Here is a 20,276-nt window from a genome sequence, read left to right on the forward strand (position 1 = left end):
GAGGGCTTGTGCTGGCCATGATCAGAGAACAAAGGACAGTGGAGGCTCAGAATTCTGGGTGGTCAGCCATGGAGAGGTGCTCTAACCACAGGATCCCAAAGGGCATGAATGAGTGACCAAAAAGTGACCCTGCTCAATCCACGCAATGGGCAAGACTCAGGGTGAGTGCGCATCTGTGCACATTCCATGACAACATATAGAGACACTCAGGCACAGCGACACCTGTATGTGCCCACTGCACACTCCACATTCAACCCACACACATGCCCAGGATCACAGGAGGCAGCAGAGTGTGCTTAGAGAACCGGAAGAATTAAAAGGAATCCATCTTTGGTACCCACCAGTCCCCAGCCTCCTATCTCCCTCCCACAGGGAGCCTGTCCATCCCTTCTCACATCAAAACTCTTAGCTCCTTTTCACACTGACACACACTCTCAGAGAGTGTCAGTACTCATGATGAAGGCTTGGTCAAACAGGCCAGAATCAGAGGCCTCAGCTCAAGCTCCTCCCAGACGAGTGTCTTACAGGTTCCTTCCCTTCATACAGAAGTGGGAAAATGGCCCCCTCCCATCCAGCCTCCCAGGCCTTCTCAAGGCCTGATTTAAGCTGATTCAAGTGGGGGAGAAGGGTTCCCTTCCTCCAGGAAGCCCCCCTCTAATGCCACTTGGCCACCTTCCCCAGCTGAACCCTGGATGCCTGGAGCACCACGTGACTGTGAGACACAGACGCTGACAACGGCAGGGGTGCCACAGAGACACATCTCAGGAGGAGCGGAAGACACACCAGTGATACCATGTCCCATATTTCTCGACTTCAGTGACCGTTACAAGAGAGTCTGCTTCAGAATTATTTATTATTTTGTACAGTCTTCGTTTAGGCAATTTTTTATGTCTGTTATATTCGAAACACACACATACAAAGTTAAACAAAGAAACACATCTCAGTGAAGGGGCAATCCCCTAAGCCATTCTTCTATTCAGTGGTACCCAGTCATAACCACAAATCTCAGGGCAAAACTTTCCTTGTGTTCACTATGAGCCTCTAAGGTTGGAATGTAAGTTTCTGCTGCGTTTTTAAGTTTGCCAATTATAGGAGATAAATGAAGTTTCTTGAACCAAATAGGTGCTCACCAAATGTTTGTTGAGTAAATGAATGAGCTCTAGAATACATGCATGATAAACATTTATAGACACACATTTGTACATAGCACTGTCCTCTAGGTGTTGTCTATGGTAATATCTACTCCCCTTCTAAACTATAAGCCTTCTGAAGGCAGGGTGCCCCAACTCCTCTACATCCAGCCTGGGGAGGGTGGTGCCCAGGGAGAGGTCACAGCCTGAGCCATCCGGGGCCCCATTCTCATCAGAGCTACTTCCCAGACCCAGGGCCCAGTGGCTTCAGGTGGAGGTGGATGCCATTCTTGGAGCGCAGGACAAGCTGGAGCATCTTGATGGGCAGCCGTGAGGGGTCCAGAGAGAACTCAAAGTGGAGCAAGCACATGGCTGTAACCACCTTCATCTCACTCATGGCAAACTGCTGCCCAATGCAGTTCCTGTAGCAAGCAGCACAAAGAGTCATTGTGCAATGGAGCGTCCAGAGTGATGACATTCAGTGCTCTTAGCAGCCAACAAAAGTCAATAACTATTTTTGGATGAATAATTTGCTGATAGATTGGTTGACCTCCCACACAAACCTTGGGAGCATGGTGAGGGTCCCAGACCAGGTAGATTCACATGGTGGGGGTCTGGAATGGGAGTCTCTCTTGGAATGACTCACCTATCCCACCTACTTCCCAGGGACAGGAATATGATAATTGCAAGAAGAAGGCTCCTGCATTAGAATCATCACAAACCCAGCATGATTCCCCATATTCAGAGTACCTTCTAATAGTGCCTCCCCTATGATGTCATCCACCCTCTCCTCCCCAGTCCTGAGGGCCTGGGATACTGGGTCTCTCCATACCTGGGCCCAGCAGAGAAGGGCATAAAGGCAAAGGGATGGCGTTTGGACGCATTCTCAATGGAAAAGCGCAGAGGGTCAAAGACCTGAGGAGACAGGCCTTGCTTAAACACTCACCAGGTCCTGGCAGAGGGTGACCCTCCCAGTCCCCCACCCTGTCTGATCTCCCAGACCAGGGAAAGGGTACCTCAGGGTCAGGCCATACAGCACTGTTCCTATGGAGGGCATAGATGTGCATAGAGATCAGGCTTCCTGTGGGCAGAACAGAGGTTGGTGACCAGGTAGACCTGGGAAGCCAGGCGTACCTCCACATAAGATCAGAGTCCCCTAGTGCCCCCTGGGGTGCTAGCCCCTACTGACCACTGCCAGTGACAGAGAGTTCATGACCACACCCGACTCATCACAGTACTTTGATCATTATCATGCCCAGTTCCTGTAACCCCAGCACTGGGTGCAGCACCTGACAGATATTTGTGAAGTGAATAAAGGGAGAATGAACCCCTCCATCATAAGGTAGAACAGGAAGGAACTATTAAACCTTTTCAGCTAACTGACTCTTGGGAAGTTATTATTCATAATATTACACTGCCAACAGTAACCGCTATCATTCACCAGGTGCTTACTATGAACCAGGTACAGGCTTAACACTCTTTACAAAACTACCACATACAGTTGTGCAGGTTGCACACTGCACAGCATCATAGTCTATGTGAGTGATGCTCTCTAGTGCTCTTCGGGGCATGATCTGCATGGTGGTACATGGCAGCCTTGGTGGACATTGTCTCTTTAATCCTGACAGCAGCCTTGAAACATAGATACTCTTCTCATCCCCATTTTACAGAAGGGGAAATGGAGGCTCAGAGGTAGAAGAATTGATCAATATGTTGTGGGGCTGGGATTGAGAACCAGGGCTCTCTGAACGCAAAGCCTGAGCTCTTCCCCCAAAGTGCAAAGATTTGACTAAAGGCACAGAGGGTGCCAGAGGAGCATGAAGAGGACTCCATTTCTACCCCCAAATCCACCCATCTCACCTGCAGGTAGAGACCGGCCATCCACAAAAGTGACAGGCTTGCTGAGCTGGCGGTACACCTGGGGCACAGGTGGGTAGAGGCGGAAGCTCTCCTTGATGCACATGGTCAGATAAGTCATTTTGCCCAGATCATCCCTGCCAGGAACACAACCAGAACATTCTGGAAATGGGAAGCAATAGGATTTGGGAAGAAAGCAGACTCCAGCCCCAGTTTTCCCTCACCACCACCACACACTCAAGAGTCAGGGCCACAGGGTTCCAAGTGTCCGGGCCAGGCCTGACATGGTGTGGACACTCAGATCTAAGGGATCTGGTTCCACTTTTCTGCATCCCTTTCTCATCTTCACTGGTAGGAGAAGAAGGCACAGGACCCTAGAGATGAATGTGCACACAGCCATCAAAGACAAGGTCACCTCTGCAACTCTCAGGACCCCCATAGATGCCTACAAAGGATAGTTCTTTAGGTTCCAACTTGGTTTCCCCTACTGAGCAGAATGAAAGAAACCGGGGCTGATACACATTGGTTGAATGAATCAACCAAAGTTCATGCATTGTTTAATGAGGTGAGTGAGTGTGTGTGTGTGTGTGTGTGTGTGTGTGTGTCTTTTCCCTTTGGCCACCAGGAAGCTCAGGCCCAGATATGACATCCAACTATAACTACTGGGCAATATTTTATTACAGAGTCCCCAAACTCCCCACTGGCTCTTATTTTTCATTTGCATTTTATTATTTTATTGAATAAATGTCCTCTAAGTTGCTTCAAGCTCTAGATGGAATGACGTGAAAATAAAATAAATATTCTAATCCCTGCCTCGGGTTGTGTTCACATTGTTACCCAGCCTACAATACCTAGCTTGCTCTCTTTGCCTGAATTTTAACCCTCCTTAGAAAGTCAATTCAAGCCTCATTCCTTCCCTCTGTGCTCAGCCTTCAGACCACGCGATCCTGTAATTTTCTCTCGCTGTTTGGTTATGTGAATTTGTCTCTCACAAAACCCCATGAGCAGCAACTTGGCTTCTCTTTCTCTTCCATTCTGCACCCCTGATAGCACCTGGCATGTGCCTGGATACCCTGTGAGGGGGGTGGGATTCTCACATATGACCAACAGAAATGGTAATGAAGCTTCATACTCCAGGTCCTAGACCCTGGAGTTAAAGGTCAGTCCCCCTCAAGTGGATCTAAAGTTCCCCCACCGGCTCAGCATTTTCTGTACCCCTGCTGTGTGCCCAGCCCCCTGCTGGAGGCTGCTCAGGAGCCCAGAGATAAAGGCAGGGTGTCTGACCACAAGCCAAGGTCTGAGGGGAACAGACAGCGAGCAAGGTTGGAGGAGCTTCTGAGAGACTCCTAGAGCTCACGCTGCAAAGAGAGGTCAAGGTCAATCCTTAAGTGTTCAGGAGTTCAGTCTTAGGCCAAGAAACAGGGGAAAACAATGGAAAATTTTTAAGTGATGAAGTTTGGGGAAGTCTTTTCTCCTTCACCAGCAGGAGAGATATGGCATCTGGAAGCTGAGTACTGCCATCCAAAGGCAAGTAGCAAGGGACTGGCTCTCCTAGCTGTCCCAACTCTGTTCACCCCCACATTTCCACCTCTTTCTCTCCCAGCTCTCCCTACTCTATCCAGGAACCCAGAAGGGTAATCAGGTTCTACCTTCAGAAGAAGTTAGCACACAAAATAGCAGCCTCTTGCTGACAACTTTCTCTACGTAACACATCTGAAAAGGCTCCATTTTGGGAGAACGGGCTCGGGGTGTGTCTGTGCCCAGCCACCCCCCACCCCCCACCCCCTGCTGTCACAAATGGTATGACACTGGGGGAAACAGGACAGCCGCCGCCACCTCACCTGACTTCCAGGATGGTTCAGGACAGGATGGGCACCGCCCTTCCCAAGGGCTGAGCAGGATAAACTGGGCCCACCCTCAGACTCACTCACCACTGGAAGGAGTCCTGGTCCCCTAGGATCTCACGGACCTCCTCTCTACAACGATGCTGGTGCTCAGGGTACAGGGCCATGCAGTAGAGAAACCAGGAGATACCACTGGTGGTGGTGTCATGGCCTTCAAACATGAATGTGTCCACTTCAGCCCGGAGGTCTGCATCTGACAGCTTGCTGTCATCTTCATCCTGGGTTAGGGAAGGCAATAATAGGACAGCTCGGGATATTGGAGATGGGTAACAAGAAGAACTCGTAGCAGTGGTTGTCAAATGAAGGTCTCAGGGAGAGAGTGAAAGCTCCTTTTCAGAAGGTGGATTAGGACTTTCCCCCAGATTCCCATCTTTCTTCAAAGCTCAGCCTGGATGCTTCCTCTTCTACAAAGCCCTCCCTAATCGCTCTGACCAAATGACTTGTGCCTTGTCCAGCCTGGACTGTTAGTTCTGCTCACTGGGCATGCAGAATACCACCTGCCAGAGGAAGACATTTTGGTCAGCATCTACCTACTATCTCCCCTGCTGGACTGTAAGCATCTGGAGGGCAGGGCCAGGTCTTTCCCATCTCTGCATCCTAGCATAGGAACCGACCCAGAGTCAGAGCTCAGTGAGTTTCTAGAGTTGATGAATAAAGAACTTACGGAATGAATGAATGAAGGAATGAATGAATGAAGTCTAAGATTCTAGGATTCTACAAGGCCAACATTTTGGGGGATCTTAGAAGTCTAGAAATGTCATCCAGTCACTACCATGTGACCTAGGCTCCCAACTCCACAGCTCAGGCACACACACCCTACACCTGCCCACCTCTGAACCTTTGCTAATATCTTTCCTGGGACAAGGAACAGGCTATATTTGCTGAGTAAAGACGGGGAAATGCTTAAGAGCTCCTTCTGCTGTCCTGGGAGGATGGTCTGAAGACCTCTCTGGGACCAGTCCTCAGGTGGGGGTGGCCAATCATGTACTCACCCGGGCACCCAGGAGAATGTCCAGGAAGTAGGTGGGGGTGGCCAATCACGTACTCACCCGGGCACCCAGGAGAATGTCCAGGAAGTCCAGGTGCCTACGGTTCTGGGTCTTCTTCCGCACCTTCTCATCCTGAAGGGCTGCCTTCCGCTCCCTGATGACCTGGTCTGAACCGGAAGCACAGAGCGTCACTGCCTGGGAAGCCATCTTCTGTCCAAAGGGCAACTGGGGTCCTATAATAGGAGGGGGCAGAGAGGGGCCAGCAGGAGGAACCCAGGCTTCCTAGAGGTGAGCCTTGTTGGAAAGGCCCACCTGTATGGTCATGGGCCACCTGGCAGGCCCGCAGGAAGCGGCGGCCATGTGGGGTAAGCCAGTAGATGAAGTCATTATGGTAGTGGAAGGACGCAAGGCGCTGCTGCGCCAACAGAGTGAGATCACTGACTGCAAGGTAGTAGCTGCTGTCCCTGCTAAGCAAAGGGTAGGAGGAAGGATTGGCTTAGACACTGGCCCAGGAGCAGAGCCAGAGCAACTCCATGCCAGAAATCTAGCCCCAACCACAGAGCATCCTGCCCTTCTTCTCCTGCCCTTAAGCCTCCTCGCTAAAGCCAGATGTTTCTCCCCACCATGAGCAAGTCCTGGCTCCCCCCAAGCTAAGGCTCCCTGGGGCAGGACGCTATCTCTTCTCAGATCAGGACCCAGGACCCCTACGAACTCTCCCCTGTAAACTGGCTTTGGAGACAGTGTGGTCAGCCCCGAGGTGGCCCCTGACCTGTGGCCCAGGCCAGTGTCTCCTCTTCCAAAAATGCACTTCATGAGTGTGTCCAGCGTCATGTGGCCCACATCGCAGAAGATGTCAAAGGACTTACCCTCCTGAGCCTTCTCTTCCCACTTGTCCTGGAGTCCAGGGATAGGAGGCAATGTGTAGGAGGCAATGTGGGGGTCAATTGGACTGGATGCCACAAGCTTCACTCCAGGACCCATAGCCTATCCTCCACCACCAAGCCCCCTTCACACACTCCCAGTCCCTGCCCTGCCCTCCATTCTGCTGGAATATCAGGATAGGATAGGTAGCAGTTTGGCAGCCTCTGGGCTACAGGCTCAGAGGGCAGGACCAGGAGGCAGATCTTGCACCGCACACAGATGTTTTCTCCCAGTCAGGGTAGCTTATAAGGGAGTAGGATGGCTGAGAGGTGGTGAGCTCCCCAGCACAGTGAGTGTGTAAGTAATCCTGGAGAGGAATTTCCTATAAGGGGAAACACTAGCCTGGATAACCTGGGGATTATCCAGCCCTGAGACTCTAAGCCTGACCTCTGACATCCCTCTTAGAGATGAGTTGTATTGACATAATTTTGGGCAGTTGTGGTAGACAGGAAGTGAGGAGACACTTTTTAGGTGTGAAAGCCTTTCCCTATACTCTCAAATAAAGGCAGTCCTCAAACCTGCTATGCTAGGAGCCTTAGTAAGTTCTCACAGAGACCCTTTGGCCTGGGAGGAAAGAGGGCTGGGTCTCCTGATGGAGACCAGGACCGGGCTGCCAGGACACTCAGAGATTCAGTACCTACTCAGTGGCAGCATGTGGCACATGTCAGCAGTGCAGGGATTTGGCACTGCTGTTGCAGGCAGAACAGGCCTTGGGGCTCAGCTATTCTCCTCACTGCAGAACACCACCTGCTCTCCCCAGGACAAAATCAGGGCGGAGAGAGGCTAGTCCAGGAGCCAACAGCCTCCACTACTCTGGCACAGGGAGCTCACCAGCATGACACGTGTGGACTCAGCGAACAGAGCCACATAGGGCTTCAGCACATCATAATGAAAGCCAGCTGTGAGTAGCTTGCGGTGCTGGAACCATTTGGGCCCCTCAAGAACCAGAAGGCCTCTCCCTGGGGAAGGGATAGGAGAGAGAGGGCTGGTCAGTCCAGGAGATACTGCCCCACCCCTGGCAGTCTGGGGCTAAGCACATCCTACCCAACTCCATCCTTGAGCCTGGAACCCTCCAAGGATGGGCCACTAAGCGACCCAGTATTTCCCTCCACGCCCTCGCCCTGGTTTACCAGGGCCTCAGGACACAGGTGGCGGCAGTTCTTGGCTGAGTGAGCTCCTTCCTTAGGACAGGATGACTCAGCTTCTGCCTCTCAGCTGCACCCACAAGCCTGGGTCCAGGAACTTGTGTCAGATGACATTGCCAGATATGAGACAAAGGACATACATCCCCCTGGAGACAGTCAAGCGGGGGCAGCCTGCTGAGCCTTGACTGTCAGCTGCTGAGATTCGCCACAGCTTCAGGACTTGGGGAATGGCCCACTGTGTTCGTGCTTCATGGCCTCAGGTGGGAACCTTCCTACCCCACCCCAACACACCCAGCAATGGAAATGCATTCCTGTCTCCAAAACCACCTCTTCATTTTCCTAATCCTTTTCTTTCTGCCTTCTAATTTTATCCTCCCATTGATAACTGAAAAGAGTGTTAGAAGCAAAAAGACTTCCCAGTGGTACTCGGTGAGTAAATAGGATTGGGAATGTGCTCTCCCTCTTGGCCCTGCCCTTTCTCAGCTCCCAGGAAAACACTGAAGACCCCATAGGATCATGAGTAAAAGAGGAGCTTTGGAGAAGGATGTGGTGGCTAAAGAACACTCAATGGGTTTAACTTGACTACCTCTGAAAAGAAAAAAGTAAAATAAAATAAAATACTCAATGACTCCCACCTACTCTCGACATCAAATCACGTCCTCATCCTGGCAGTCAAGGCTGGCCTGTCCTCCCTGCCCAGCCTCATCTCCCAGCTGGGCTCTACCTTGCCGCCACTCCGACAGCCTCACAGCCTCTGGTGACCAGCCGTGGTCCTACCACCACACCATTTCCTCAGACCCTTGCCCTGGCCAGCACCACCTATTTAAATCCCCTTTTGGATCAACTCCAGTGCCACCTCCTTCAGGAAACTGTTCTTCACACTCACACATTCTCCAGAGCCTTTGCCCTGTCTAGAGAAGGCAGGCCCTGCCAGAGAAGATGCCTTGGCTCCACAGCTGGGGGCTCTCCTGTTCCTCCCCTGTCTCCCCACTGACAGCTGAGCTTAGGATGGGTACCCGGGAACTAGGCCATCTGGGATAACCAATTGAGCAGGACAGGGCAGGATCCTAGTCACCCAGCACCATGGGTCTGAGGTGGGCATGGCAGGGAAGGCAGGTGCTCACTCACCAATCCACTGGAGGAGGAAGTCATACACATCAGGAGCCTTAGGGTCTGCAGGAGGAGACAATCAGGTCAAGCAGGGACCCGGGGTTCCTAGAGAAGGCTCGTTTATGAGTAGGGAGGGCACCTCAGCCGCCCAGACTTAGTACACAGGCCCAGGCCTCCTCCTCACATGGTGCCCTGAGCCCTTTGTTCTCAGGAAGCCCCACCCTCTCCTGAGAGTCCCATCCTCTCTCCTCACCCCCACGGCTGTACACAGCTTTGGCATAGTCGGGCTCATAGATGTTCAGGAAGCCAATGAACTGTCCGAACCAGAGTTGGTGGGCATATGGGAACTGGTGGGCCCAGGACACCACTTTGTCCAGGCTCCCCGTCTGCTGGATCTGAAATGATGACAGAAGGCCAAGGTCACTCAGGAACACATTGTCTCCAGCCAGGCCCCAAGTCCCTGGGAGGGCAGGGGAGAAGGCTGCCCAGGCAGGCCCTGGTTGCTTCCTTACCTCTCCTGCACTCCCTTCTCCTAAACATTCCTAGGCCTAGTGCCCTCTCCAGCCCTACAACCATGCTCTAAGTCCAAGTCGCCTTCCTCTTACACCGGGGTTAGCTCAACATCCCCAAACTAGCCAGCCTGCTTCCACTTGGCACCTGCCACCAACTCTTTACTGCACTGCAGCCAGAAAGTGCTTTCTTCTCCACATTAAAGCTCTTTCATTATAAAGGTAATATTTGCTCGTTGTACAATAGAGAAATAGCCTCAATTCCACCCCTGCTGCATCTTTCAACATATTTTTATTGAGGGCCTACATGTGCAGGGCTCTGTTCTCAACATCTCAGAGGAATGAGACAGACAAGTTCTGCCCTTTCATTCTATGGAGAAGACAGATAATAGACAAGTAGACAATTAAGCAAAATAATCACAGACAATAGTGAGTGCTGAGAATAAAAACAGTGCTATGAGAGACACTAACAGGGAGGGCCTGCTTCGATAGGGTGATCTTGGAAGGCTTCTTGTTGGAGACAACATTTAAGGTGAAACTTGAAGGATGGTGAGGCTCTGGCTGTGGGAAGCATAAAGGAAAAGCATTCCGGGTGAGAAAACAGCAAGCACAAAGGTGCTGGGGTGGGAAAGGTGCTGGGTGTCTTCCAGGAGGTGTCCCGTGGTGGGACAGTCACCTGGGATGAGCTTGAATGGGTCATCCAGAGGTTGGTACATGTCCTTTGGAGGTTTTATAGCCACATATACTCACCCAGAGGTGTTTTAAGTAAACAAAGTTATACAATAAATATTTTTGCAAAACCAGCCTTTTTCCATTAAGCATATCTTGTCCTCCTTTCCATGCTAGTGCACTTAACTGTCATTAGTATTTTTAACAGTCGTGTGGTATTTCACTATAGGGATGTAATGTATTTAACTATTTTTCCTCATTTAGTGGAAGTCTTTCAAGAATACACTTAACACTCCTAGTGGTCTGCCCAGGGGCCTTAGGAAAGGTCCAAGCTCTGGAGTTTGTAAGGAGGCATAGTAATGACTAATCTTTATTAAGCACTTGTTGTGTGCCAGACCTTGTTTAAGCTACTTACATTTTGACCTGATTGAATCCTCACAACAATTCTAAGTGGTCCCATTTTAGGGAAGAGGGACGAGCCTAAGGAATAGAGATGTTAGGTTACAATCCCATAAAATTCCTGTAGAGGCCTGAGCCTGTGCTGGGCCTGCTTTTTCTCTCTAAAATTCTCTCTCACAACTGCCACCTACTCGTTTATAGTATCCACACAAATTAGGAAGGGAAAAATATCCAAACCTTAATAATTTGGACATTTTTCCCCTCCTAATCTCATTTTGAAATGTGATCTCCAGTGTTGGAGGTGGGGCCTCGTGGGAGGTGTTTGCATCATAGGGGTGGATCCCTCATGAATGACCCTGGGGCCTTTCTGGCAGGATTGAGTGAGTTCTCTTGGCTCCCATGATAACTGTTTGTTAAAAAGAGTCTGGCACGTCTCTCTCTCTCTCTCTGTCTCTCTCTCCCTCCTTTCCTCCTCTCTTGTCATGTGATGTCTGCTCCTTCTCATGAATAGCAGTTTCCTAAAGCCCTCACCAGAAGCAGATAACTGACCATGCCTCCTGTACAGCCTGTGGAACTGTGAGCCAAATAAACCTTTTACCCAGTCTCAGGTATTCATTTATAGCAACACAAAGGACTAAGACATCCATGTTGTATCTTCCAGGGAACATTCTTAAAGAAGGACACAGGCATCTGATAATGTAGCCCCGAGGGATCCTTTCTGGCCCAAGCCACTATCTCCAAGGGCTCATGGGATTGGGCCTATTTTGGCCTCCAGCCACCTGTCTGTGCCTTCTCTAGGGCTCTTCCCCTCCTAGGCCCTCTGTGGAGTCGTCTGTAATCATCCCACAGATCCCTTCCCTCACTGCCTCTGAACTCGGAATCCTGAGTTCAACCCAACAGGGCTGTAAGAGTTTTCACTGCCCTTGAGTACACAATGTCAAAAAGAACACAAAGTGATAAAAATCATCTCTACCCACAGGTAAGAGGAAACCTTCTGGTATCCCTGCCTCCTTCCTGGCTGGTACCCCTGGAAGCGCTCCTTTCCCCAGTGTCTCTCTTATTTTTCCATCTGCCCTCCTGGGTTTTCCTCGCCAACTTCCTGGTCACCTGACCATTCCCCTTCTCTCCATCCCTGTCAGGTCCAGAAAGCCCAATTGGATGGGTCAAGGAAAGGCTTACGTCACAAAAAAGCCAGACTCATAGGATCTCAGGATCGGAAGGAGCCTTTGGCTGATCTGGTTCATCCAAGCCTAACTCCCCTCCTTATCAGTTACCCTTGTGCACCTCTGCAGCAACCCCACAAGGGACAGTAGACCCTGGTCTCATGCTGACCACATTCACAGCCTGTGCCCTGATCAAGGTGGCAGTCAGCTTGTCACTGCCTCCTTGTGCCCAACTTTCTCCTAGCTCTTTAGATTTATTTAAGAAATAAATAAATTTAAAATAAATTAAAAACGTGTGATGAGCCCAAGCCATGGCCAAGCTTTAAATAAATCTAGAGAACTAGAAGCACCTGCCAGGCACCTGCCTTGATTACCCCAGGAGCCTGGTAAGAGGGAGGACAGCTCCCAGCACCTGGTCCCACTATTGCAGCTGCAGCCCCTCAAGAGGGCTGAGGCATCTTCCCTGTGGGGTACACGTGGCTGCCTGGACAGTTCCTCTGGATTACACAACTGGATTATGCTGAGACACTTACAGGGCTGGGAGGTCTGGGACGGCTTGTTTTTTCTCCAGAAGGAAGGAAACAGGAAGAGAACAGGGCATGAAGATAATTCACTGATCCCAGCTCCCCAGCCCCACCTCCCACCCTCACATTGGCACTCCTTGTTGACCTCACCAGAAATAAACCACAGGAAGGATTGGGAAGAGCAAGCATATGTCACCACTCTCCTCTCTGCTTCCCAAGAGTCTAAAGTAAGCTTTGCTCCAAGAATCAGATGGGAAAGGGATTTCAACATTGCCTAGTGGAACCCTGACCTCTTTTTATAGGTGGAAACGTGCAGTACAAAGACCAAAGGGAATTATCTTCATGCCCTGTTCTCTTCCTGTTTCCTTCCTTCTGGAGAAAAGACAAGCCATCCCAGACCTCCCAGCCCTGTAAGTGTCCCAGCTCAGGATTATACAACTGGATTACTCATTCAGTGTGAGTTAAGGGAGACCAGGGATCCTGGCTTAGGCTCTTTCTGCAGCCCTTGTTAGCAAGCCTGCTCAAGCCATCAGCCAGTTGACCTGAAGCTCAGTGGGCCAGTGTCCAAGAAACAAGCTACCCTCGACCAGTGTGTTGCAGTTACAGTTCCCCAGGGGGCTGCTTCAGAACAAAAATAAGTTGGCTCACAAAATGGGGTAAGAGTTTCAAAAAACAAAAGATGAGGGAGGAGAAAGACGAAGAGGTTTCCTTTTCGGCAGCATGTCATTGTTCCCTCAAGGCAGGTCATGTCGGTCTCAGATTCCCAGCACACAGGGTGCCTGCCCAGCACCTTCACCTGGTAAGAATCCCTGCCCAAGTGCTCAAACATCTCTAGTGACAGGCAACTTCTTTTCAAAACACCCCAACCGTCTTTGGACAGTCTTAATTCTTCAAAAGGCGTCTTAGTTGCTAAAGTGAAAGCCACCTGCCCATAGCCTTCCCCATGGGTCTCCCTCTGGGACCACACAGGCTCCCACTGCCCAGGGAAGTCCTGCAGGGATTGGGAGTGGGGAGCTAGAACCCCCTAGGTCTGCTCTCCACCAGGATGGACAGTGCCCTTTGGTGCCCTGGTCTCAGCTGTCTCCCTACCATGGTCCCTCTCCCCACACCCAAGATTACCAGGGTTCCATGTGTGCATGAGTCCAAGCCACTGCCAAGTTTTTAAATAAAGCTAAAGAGCTAGAAGCCAAGAAAAACCAACCAAAAGGGAGTAGAAGTAGTATCTCTGAAATAACTATAAAACTCAGTGGGAAAAGCAGACTCAATGTATACAAACTCGCTGGGGATTCAGCTGTGAGGTTGAACAGAGTCATGGAGAGCCTGAAAAGAGGGGATCAAATGCAAAATGCCCCAGGGAGCAGAGAGGTGACTTCCTCCCATGCTGGTGACAAACAAGACTTCATCCTCCATCCTCCCTTTCAAAGACAAAGGAACCATTACACATGTACATGTGAACAGATAACATACAGAAAGAACCCCTAGCTCAATAGAAGGAGCAAAGGGACTTTGGGTGAGATCAGTGTGGTCACCAGGACTCTCTAGCCACCATGCCTTGGCTAGGAAGTGATGATGGGCTTTGTCCAAAGTCACACAACTAGCATCATGCCCCAGTCTTTAGATTCCAAAGCCTGTGCTCTGCCCCCAACACCCTCCCTGTCTTCAGCATCCAAAGGTGAACTCCAGATTCAGGAGCACCCAATCAGGTGAGAGGAGGAATGCAGGAAAGCATCCAAACAACTAAAAAGGCAGGAGGGCAGGGACCCAAGAAATGCCCAAGAGTCCAAGGGGATGCAGTCATCTGTCCTCAGTCTGCATGGGCAGCTTTGCTGCCCAGAGTTGGGTCCCTCCAGAGATTCATCCACTCTTCCAACACATGGGCAGTGAGACAGAGACAGCGCTAGTTTCTGGGGTTACAGCGGTGAGCAAGACAAAGCCAGGCCCCACCAGCATACATTCCAAGCGGGGAGAAAGAAAATAAACAAGAATCAAATACGCCAAGAGTATGATTTCAGGTAGTGATAACTCCCGAAAGAAAAAAAGCAGAGTAAGGGGCAGGGCTGCCACTATGGATGGGGGTGGGCTAGGAAGGTCTCTCTAAGGTGACATTTCAGCAAAGAGCAGCAGACATGTCTTCTGGAAAGCCCCATGGCATCAGCCACAATCTGCTTCTCAAAAACTTTTCTTTCAACTGCCCCCTCTACCTCTCCCCTCCTCACTCCTGGCAGATCACCTTTGCTCTACTTCCCAGAGAAAATAGAACCCATCAGATAAGAAAACCCAAAAAGTCAGCTGGCAGACCTGAAGGACCACCCTACCTGCGCCCAGCCTCTCTGTTTACTTCTGTTTCAGGAGAGGAGCGTGCAGGGCCCGTCCAAGACCAGTCCCTCTGGATTCCGACCCTCCCCACAAGGTACCTCACCTATCAATCAGCCCCTCTCTCCCAAATCACAGACCTCACCTTCTCTGCAGGCTCCTTCCCATCCTCATTCAAAACTTGTTCAAGTCTCTCACTTTAAAAAAAAAAAAAAAAAGAAAGAAAGAAAGAAAACAAAACCAAACCTCCCTTGGTTCAGTTTCCTCCTCCGGCTAACACCTTATTTCCTTATCCCTTCATAATCTAACTTCTCTAAAGAGCTGTGCCTACTGTTTCCAATTCCTTGTGACGGCCCCACCTCTCCTATGCTGCTCTTGCTAAGGAATCCAGCACCCTCCCTGGCACTGAGCCCAGATGACTCCCCGTCTCTCGTGCACTGTCTCCTGGATGTCCTCCCCTCTCTCCCAGTGGCCGCCCTGGGCAGCTCCTCACCCACTGTTTGTTCCTCCAGATCCAGTCCTTGGCCTCTTCCCTTGTTGAATCTTCTCCCTGAAAGCTCTCACCTGCTTCTGTGGTTTCCTGTGCCATCTACCTACCAACAATTTCTCAGTTGACAGCTTTTTCCAGTTTACCTGTCTCCTGAGGTCCAGAATCATAATCAGCCCCCGGAACTCTCTGCATGACACCCTCCAGATTCCTCAGACCCAGCCTTTCCACACCCACGCTCATACACATCTTCGGACACGTTTGTCCCCAAAATCTGCCTCTCCTACTGAACCTGGGGATAGAACCATCACCCATCCCAAAACTAGCCAGGAATATGGAATGTCGTTTTCTCCATGGTTTATATCAATATGAAGAGGGATGTCCTGTAGAGGCAGCCCCTCCCCTCTGCAGGCCCACCAAGTGATTTTTACCTTGAAATTAGCAAACCAGAGTGAAAAGAGCCAGATGTAGCAGGTCATGGGAGGAGACTCTGCCACAGAATTCTCCAAATCTAGTACTCAAGGATTCCATACCCAGGCACTGACAGGGCTGCCCGCCACTGAGCCTCCTCTTCCTGGGTCTCAGATGCCCACATTTTAAAATTGAGACAAAAAATTCATTCCTCCTATTTACAATCCAGTCTTATGGCTCTCTTTTGATGAGTTTTGCCAGATTCTGCTCTGGTCCAGCTGTGTTGATGCCTCCAATTAACAGAGCTCCAAGGGCAATCCTTATTTCCTTTTCCTGCTACATGGAGGGGCCCTCACTGACCCTCATGTCTGGCTACAGTGGAGGTCTCGATGCCTCTCTCTCCTGTGCCCACCCATGCCAAGACCTGGCCTGCTCCACCTTCCACTTCCCTCCAGCCCACTGGTTCACTCCCCAACACAAGGTGGAGGCTTGGATCACCTCCACCCTAGCCTCCCTGCCTCCTATTTGCCCTCCGTCAGTCTATTTACCACCCTGAAGCCAAAGTGATCTTTCTAAAACATAAGTCTAAGCTTGTCTCTCCCTTGCTTAAATTCCTTCCATCGTTCCCTATCATCCTCAGAATAAGGTAAAGCCTTTTGACCTGGCCTCAAGGATCTGTGTGACATCCCCATCCACCTCCAGCCTCATCCTCTCCATTCTGTCCTCCCTGTCACCACTGCAGAACTGCTGAGCTACTAACACAGGTATGTCCTAGACCCCAAAACACAATTTATTTCCTAAACACACTGCTTTTTCCAGCCTGTGTGCCTTTTTGCACAGATAGCACCTTCTGCCTTTTCATCTGCACTTCCTGCCACAGGTTTCTACCTCCAGATCTTTGAGGATGTGCCTCATCATCACCTCCCTGGACCTTCCCTGACTCCGCATGCTGAGAGGAGCCCTTCTCTAGGCCCAAGGATTGGTAACACTTGTACTGTGTTATTCATCTCTCCTATAGACCTAGTTCCTCTGAGGCAACCTCTTTGTCTTGATTCTTCATCCTCTGGCCTCAGCATAGGACCAGACCCAGAGTTGTTGATCAGACACTGCTGGTTGCTTAGGAAAGAGGGACTGTATCTGGCTCACAAAGACTGGGTTGATTTGAGAAGAAGGAAGGTGATGAAGAAAGCAAATGCCCCAGGGTGTTTTGTAGCAAGAATCCCTCTACAATGATTTAACACCTGACGTTTATCTGCCCAGTAGTTTGCAAAATACCTATACTTTATCTCTTTCTAACCCCTTCTCACCCAGTAAGGTAAAAATGATTATCTCCACTTTGTTGACAGGGAAACAGAAGCACAGAGAGGTAAAGTGGCTTAGCTAACCAGGCACAGCAAAGGCCTGTGATCAATGTCTACTGAATGAAAATGAGCCACAGCCCTGTCTTCACTACACAGCACAAGGTCAAGGGCACTGTCACAGCAAAGGGCATGGCTGGGAAAGAGGCCTCTGCAGCCTCAGAGAATCTCATTTCCTTGGTCTGGGAGCTGGCATTCTACACGCGCGTGCACACACACACACACATGCACGCACACAGACACGCACATCAGATTTGTTGGCTTCTTTCAAGGGTTCCAACCTCAGGCCAACAATATAGCTGAGCACCTACTACATGCAAAGTCCTCCCTGGTTCCTAGACTGGAATGAGGGGGACCCTGGAAGAATAGGACATGTCCCCACCTACAGAAGACACATTCTGAGAATTGAGGAGGATGATAGGTAGATGCTACCAAGGCCTCCAGACTGTAATTGAAGACCAAGAAGGAGAAATTAATCCTGACGGACAGCTCTTCCCTGCCCCTAGTCCCTTTACCCACCAGTCTTCCTCCCGTTCCTAACTCCCATCATTGCTGGGCCTAAGAATCAACTTTGCAGTAACCTTTTATGGACTCACAATGTTATGAATTAAAATGCAGAAGTCCTGGGCCCAGTCTCTCAAGGTGGGGGTGGGGGCCGTTGGGGAAAAGAAAACAGCCAGTTCTGACCTGGAGGTGGAGGTGCAAGGTCCCTGTCCTAAAGAAGCCCCTGGCTGAGGGCAAACACAATTTGACGAAGGCAGGTAGAAGTGGAAAGGGAACAAGAAGAAAGGGAGAAAGTTCTCTCTAAATACCTCTCGTACCCCTTTAGTGTCAGACCTCAACCTTCCCTTGGCCCTCCTGTGTACTTGGCAAACCCTCTCCCAAGACTTCCTGGTCCTTCTGCTTTTCTTTTCCATCATGCTTTCTCCTCTGTGGATACTCTCCCTACTCGCCAACATTCACTACTGGTTCATTCAGTGATGCCTACACTACACTAGGCTTTATGCTGAACCCTGAGGGTACAGGGATGAATCAGATCAGATCTCTATCCTCCAGGAGCCACAGTCTAGTGGGGAAGATGAACAGGTAAACAGAAGACAACAACCCAACAGGACAAGTGCTGAGATAAAAAGAATTGGGCTAAGGCAGAATCCTGGGGAGGAACCTCGCCCAGCTCGGGAGCAAGGCTCTGGTGTCTGTTTTCCCCTCAGACCGTAAGCTCTTTGAACCCCAGGCCTGGGTCTGATTCATCTCTCTGACCTACCCTTTCCTTTCCTGGATGTCTTCAGGATGCATGTTACAGGGTTATCTGTCAGGGCAAGAATAAGCCTAGAGGTCAAGCTCATTTCTAGTGTCAATCAAGGAAGAGAAGTAGTGCTCCCCACCCAGACAGAGAATGAGGAAAGTGGGTTCAGGAGGTGGAAGAAGGAACTTGCCTCACTCTGAGCCTCAATCTCTGGCATCTCAGCCGGGCGCGGTGGCTCACGCCTGTAATCCCAGCACCTTGGGAGGCCGAGGCAGGTGGATCACTTGAGGTCAGGAGTTTGAGACCAGCCTGCCCAACATAGTGAAACCCCATCTCTACAAAGTGAAAAAATTAGCCAGGTGTGGTGGCGCATGCCTGTGGTCCCAGCTACTTGGGAGGCTGAGGCACAAGAATTGCTTGAACCTGGGAGGCAGAGGTTGCAGTGAGCCAAGATTGCGCCACTGCACCTCAGCCTGGGCGACAGAGCAAAACTCCCCACCTCAAAAAGAAAGAAAGAAAGAAAGAAAGAAAGAAAGAAAGAGAGAGAGAGAGAGAGAGAGAGAGAGAGAGAGAGAGAAAGAAAGAGAGAGAAAGAAAGAAAGAAAAGTCTCTGGCATCTCTACCTCGGTTCCCCAAGCTGGCTGCAGATCAAAACACTAACACTTGGACAGGTTTTTAAATGTAAACTCCTAGTTCCAATCTGACAAATCAGAATCTCCAGGGATTGGAGGTGCAGGAATTTGCTTCTCCCAGTTGATTCCAATTCCCTGCCCTGTGTCTAATTAGAAACCTCTGGTCTAGATCCCCATGACAGTAGGAAACTAAGAGGTCTTCCTAAGAGCAGGGGCTAATGTAGTTTCCACCCTGGAGTAGTAGGAGTTACTCAGTTCCTGGAGTAACAGGAAGATGAACCACGATCTGAATCTGGGAAGGTGTCACGGCTCCTGAGCCACCCACAGGCATGGCCGGGAGAGCCCTGCCTTTGGGGACACCAATCACCTAGACACTTGGTGAAGTCTGTCATGTGGTGGTACTTATCTTCATGCTCACACTCATTTCCTGCCTTATAAATGGAAATCTTTACACTACACACAACAACGTGGACGCTGACTGAGCTTTCAACGGATTGCCTACTTCTATGGACTATCCAGAGGTTTTGGATTTCTGCCATTGCCTTTCTGTCACTGCTGAGCCTTTAGCAGAACCTGGTCCAAACTTTGGGCCTCAGAATGAAGAGAAGGCGTCTGTGGCATGCTTGAGCCCTGACTTGGAAGTTGCCCCCACTTCTGAAGTCAGCTTGAAAGGCTGGAGTGAAGGAGAAATTCCAGTGGGAAAGCTGAATGGAAGCCATGGATCCCAGGACATCATCCTCCTGCCCAAGTTTGAAGTCTCCCTCCACAGCCCCCTAGGAATTAGACCTGATTTTCTGAAAGAAGGGAGGATGTTTTCTTTCTCCCCAACCCCCGACTCCACATACCTCCAGAGCATGTCCAAAGAGCCAGTGGGTTGGAGGCCCTGGGAAGTTGCCCATGGCCTTAGCCAACCTCTGCCTCCGCAGCAGCAGGCCGATGAGCTTGAGAAAGCCTAAGACCAAGATCAGCCCAGAAGCCCACAGGCCCAAGCAGGAGAGTCTCAGGGAGAGGAAGCTGGGCACCATGGCTGCAGTTCCAGTCACCCAGCCTTCGTTCGACTTGCCTCCAGCTGCTCCTGGTTTCCTTTATACTCTGGACCCATGCATCCTGTCAGCACCCAGCCCCAGCCACTCCCTGAAGCCAGCAGCAGCCAAGACTGGGCTGAGTGCCATAAGGCGGAGACAGCAACCCCCAAAGCCACAAACAACAGAAGAGAGAGCCTAGTGGCCTTCTCCCAAAATTCAGCTAAAGAGAAACCTAATAGTGAACTCCAAAAAAAAGCAGGCAATGGGCATCCCACCTTGATTCCTTAAAACAAACAGATGGCAATTCTTGGTGTAATCATCAGCATAATAACCACTGCCTTCTCATACAAGCACTGTGAATGTTTCAGGCACTTTTTACATACTAGCTCATTTAACCCAAACAGCAAAGGAGGTCGGAGGCACTCACATTTTATACCCTTTTCCCAGATAATGAAGCTGAGGCTCAGCTTGCCTATGCTTTCTC

At 50.4% G+C, this 20,276-nt stretch overlaps 1 protein-coding gene across 5 annotated transcripts; it reads right to left on the reverse strand.

Moving 5' to 3' along the window:
* Positions 1 to 834: 834 nt before the first annotated feature.
* CYP4B1 (cytochrome P450 family 4 subfamily B member 1) lies at positions 835 to 19,877 on the reverse strand. 5 transcript variants are annotated; one of them, XM_017881706.1, is made up of 12 exons: positions 19,613 to 19,877; positions 9,310 to 9,451; positions 9,075 to 9,119; positions 7,633 to 7,760; positions 6,650 to 6,774; positions 6,193 to 6,344; positions 5,941 to 6,047; positions 4,919 to 5,109; positions 2,991 to 3,124; positions 2,147 to 2,211; positions 1,963 to 2,045; positions 835 to 1,552 (listed from the first exon to the last, which is right to left on the reverse strand). In XM_017881706.1, the coding sequence occupies exons 1-12, from the start codon at positions 19,790 to 19,792 to the stop codon at positions 1,369 to 1,371; spliced, it is 1,536 nt and encodes a 511-aa protein (XP_017737195.1). In that variant the 5' UTR covers positions 19,793 to 19,877; the 3' UTR covers positions 835 to 1,368. The 5 variants fall into 5 exon arrangements, with proteins under 5 accessions (XP_017737195.1, XP_017737194.1, XP_017737197.1 ...); XM_017881705.1 differs by having other exon boundaries at positions 6,193 to 6,347; XM_017881708.1 differs by lacking the exon at positions 1,963 to 2,045 and having other exon boundaries at positions 6,193 to 6,347.
* Between the last annotated feature and the right edge of the window lie 399 nt (positions 19,878 to 20,276).

This window comes from Rhinopithecus bieti, unplaced genomic scaffold (genome assembly GCF_001698545.2).
Source record: "Rhinopithecus bieti isolate Rb0 unplaced genomic scaffold, ASM169854v2 scaffold_12155, whole genome shotgun sequence".
NCBI classification, from domain to species: Eukaryota; Metazoa; Chordata; class Mammalia; order Primates; family Cercopithecidae; genus Rhinopithecus; species Rhinopithecus bieti.

Coding starts and splice junctions, on each gene's coding strand:
- CYP4B1 (XM_017881705.1), bottom strand. CDS start 19,792: ATGGTGCCCAGCTTCCTCTCCCTGAGACTCTCCTGCTTGGGCCTGTGG. Junction 5,110..5,940: donor ACATTCTCCTGGGTGCCCGG/GTGAGTACGTGA, acceptor TCCCTAACCCAG/GATGAAGATGACAGCAAGCT. Junction 2,212..2,990: donor TGGCCGGTCTCTACCTGCAG/GTGAGATGGGTG, acceptor TTCTGCCCACAG/GAAGCCTGATCTCTATGCAC.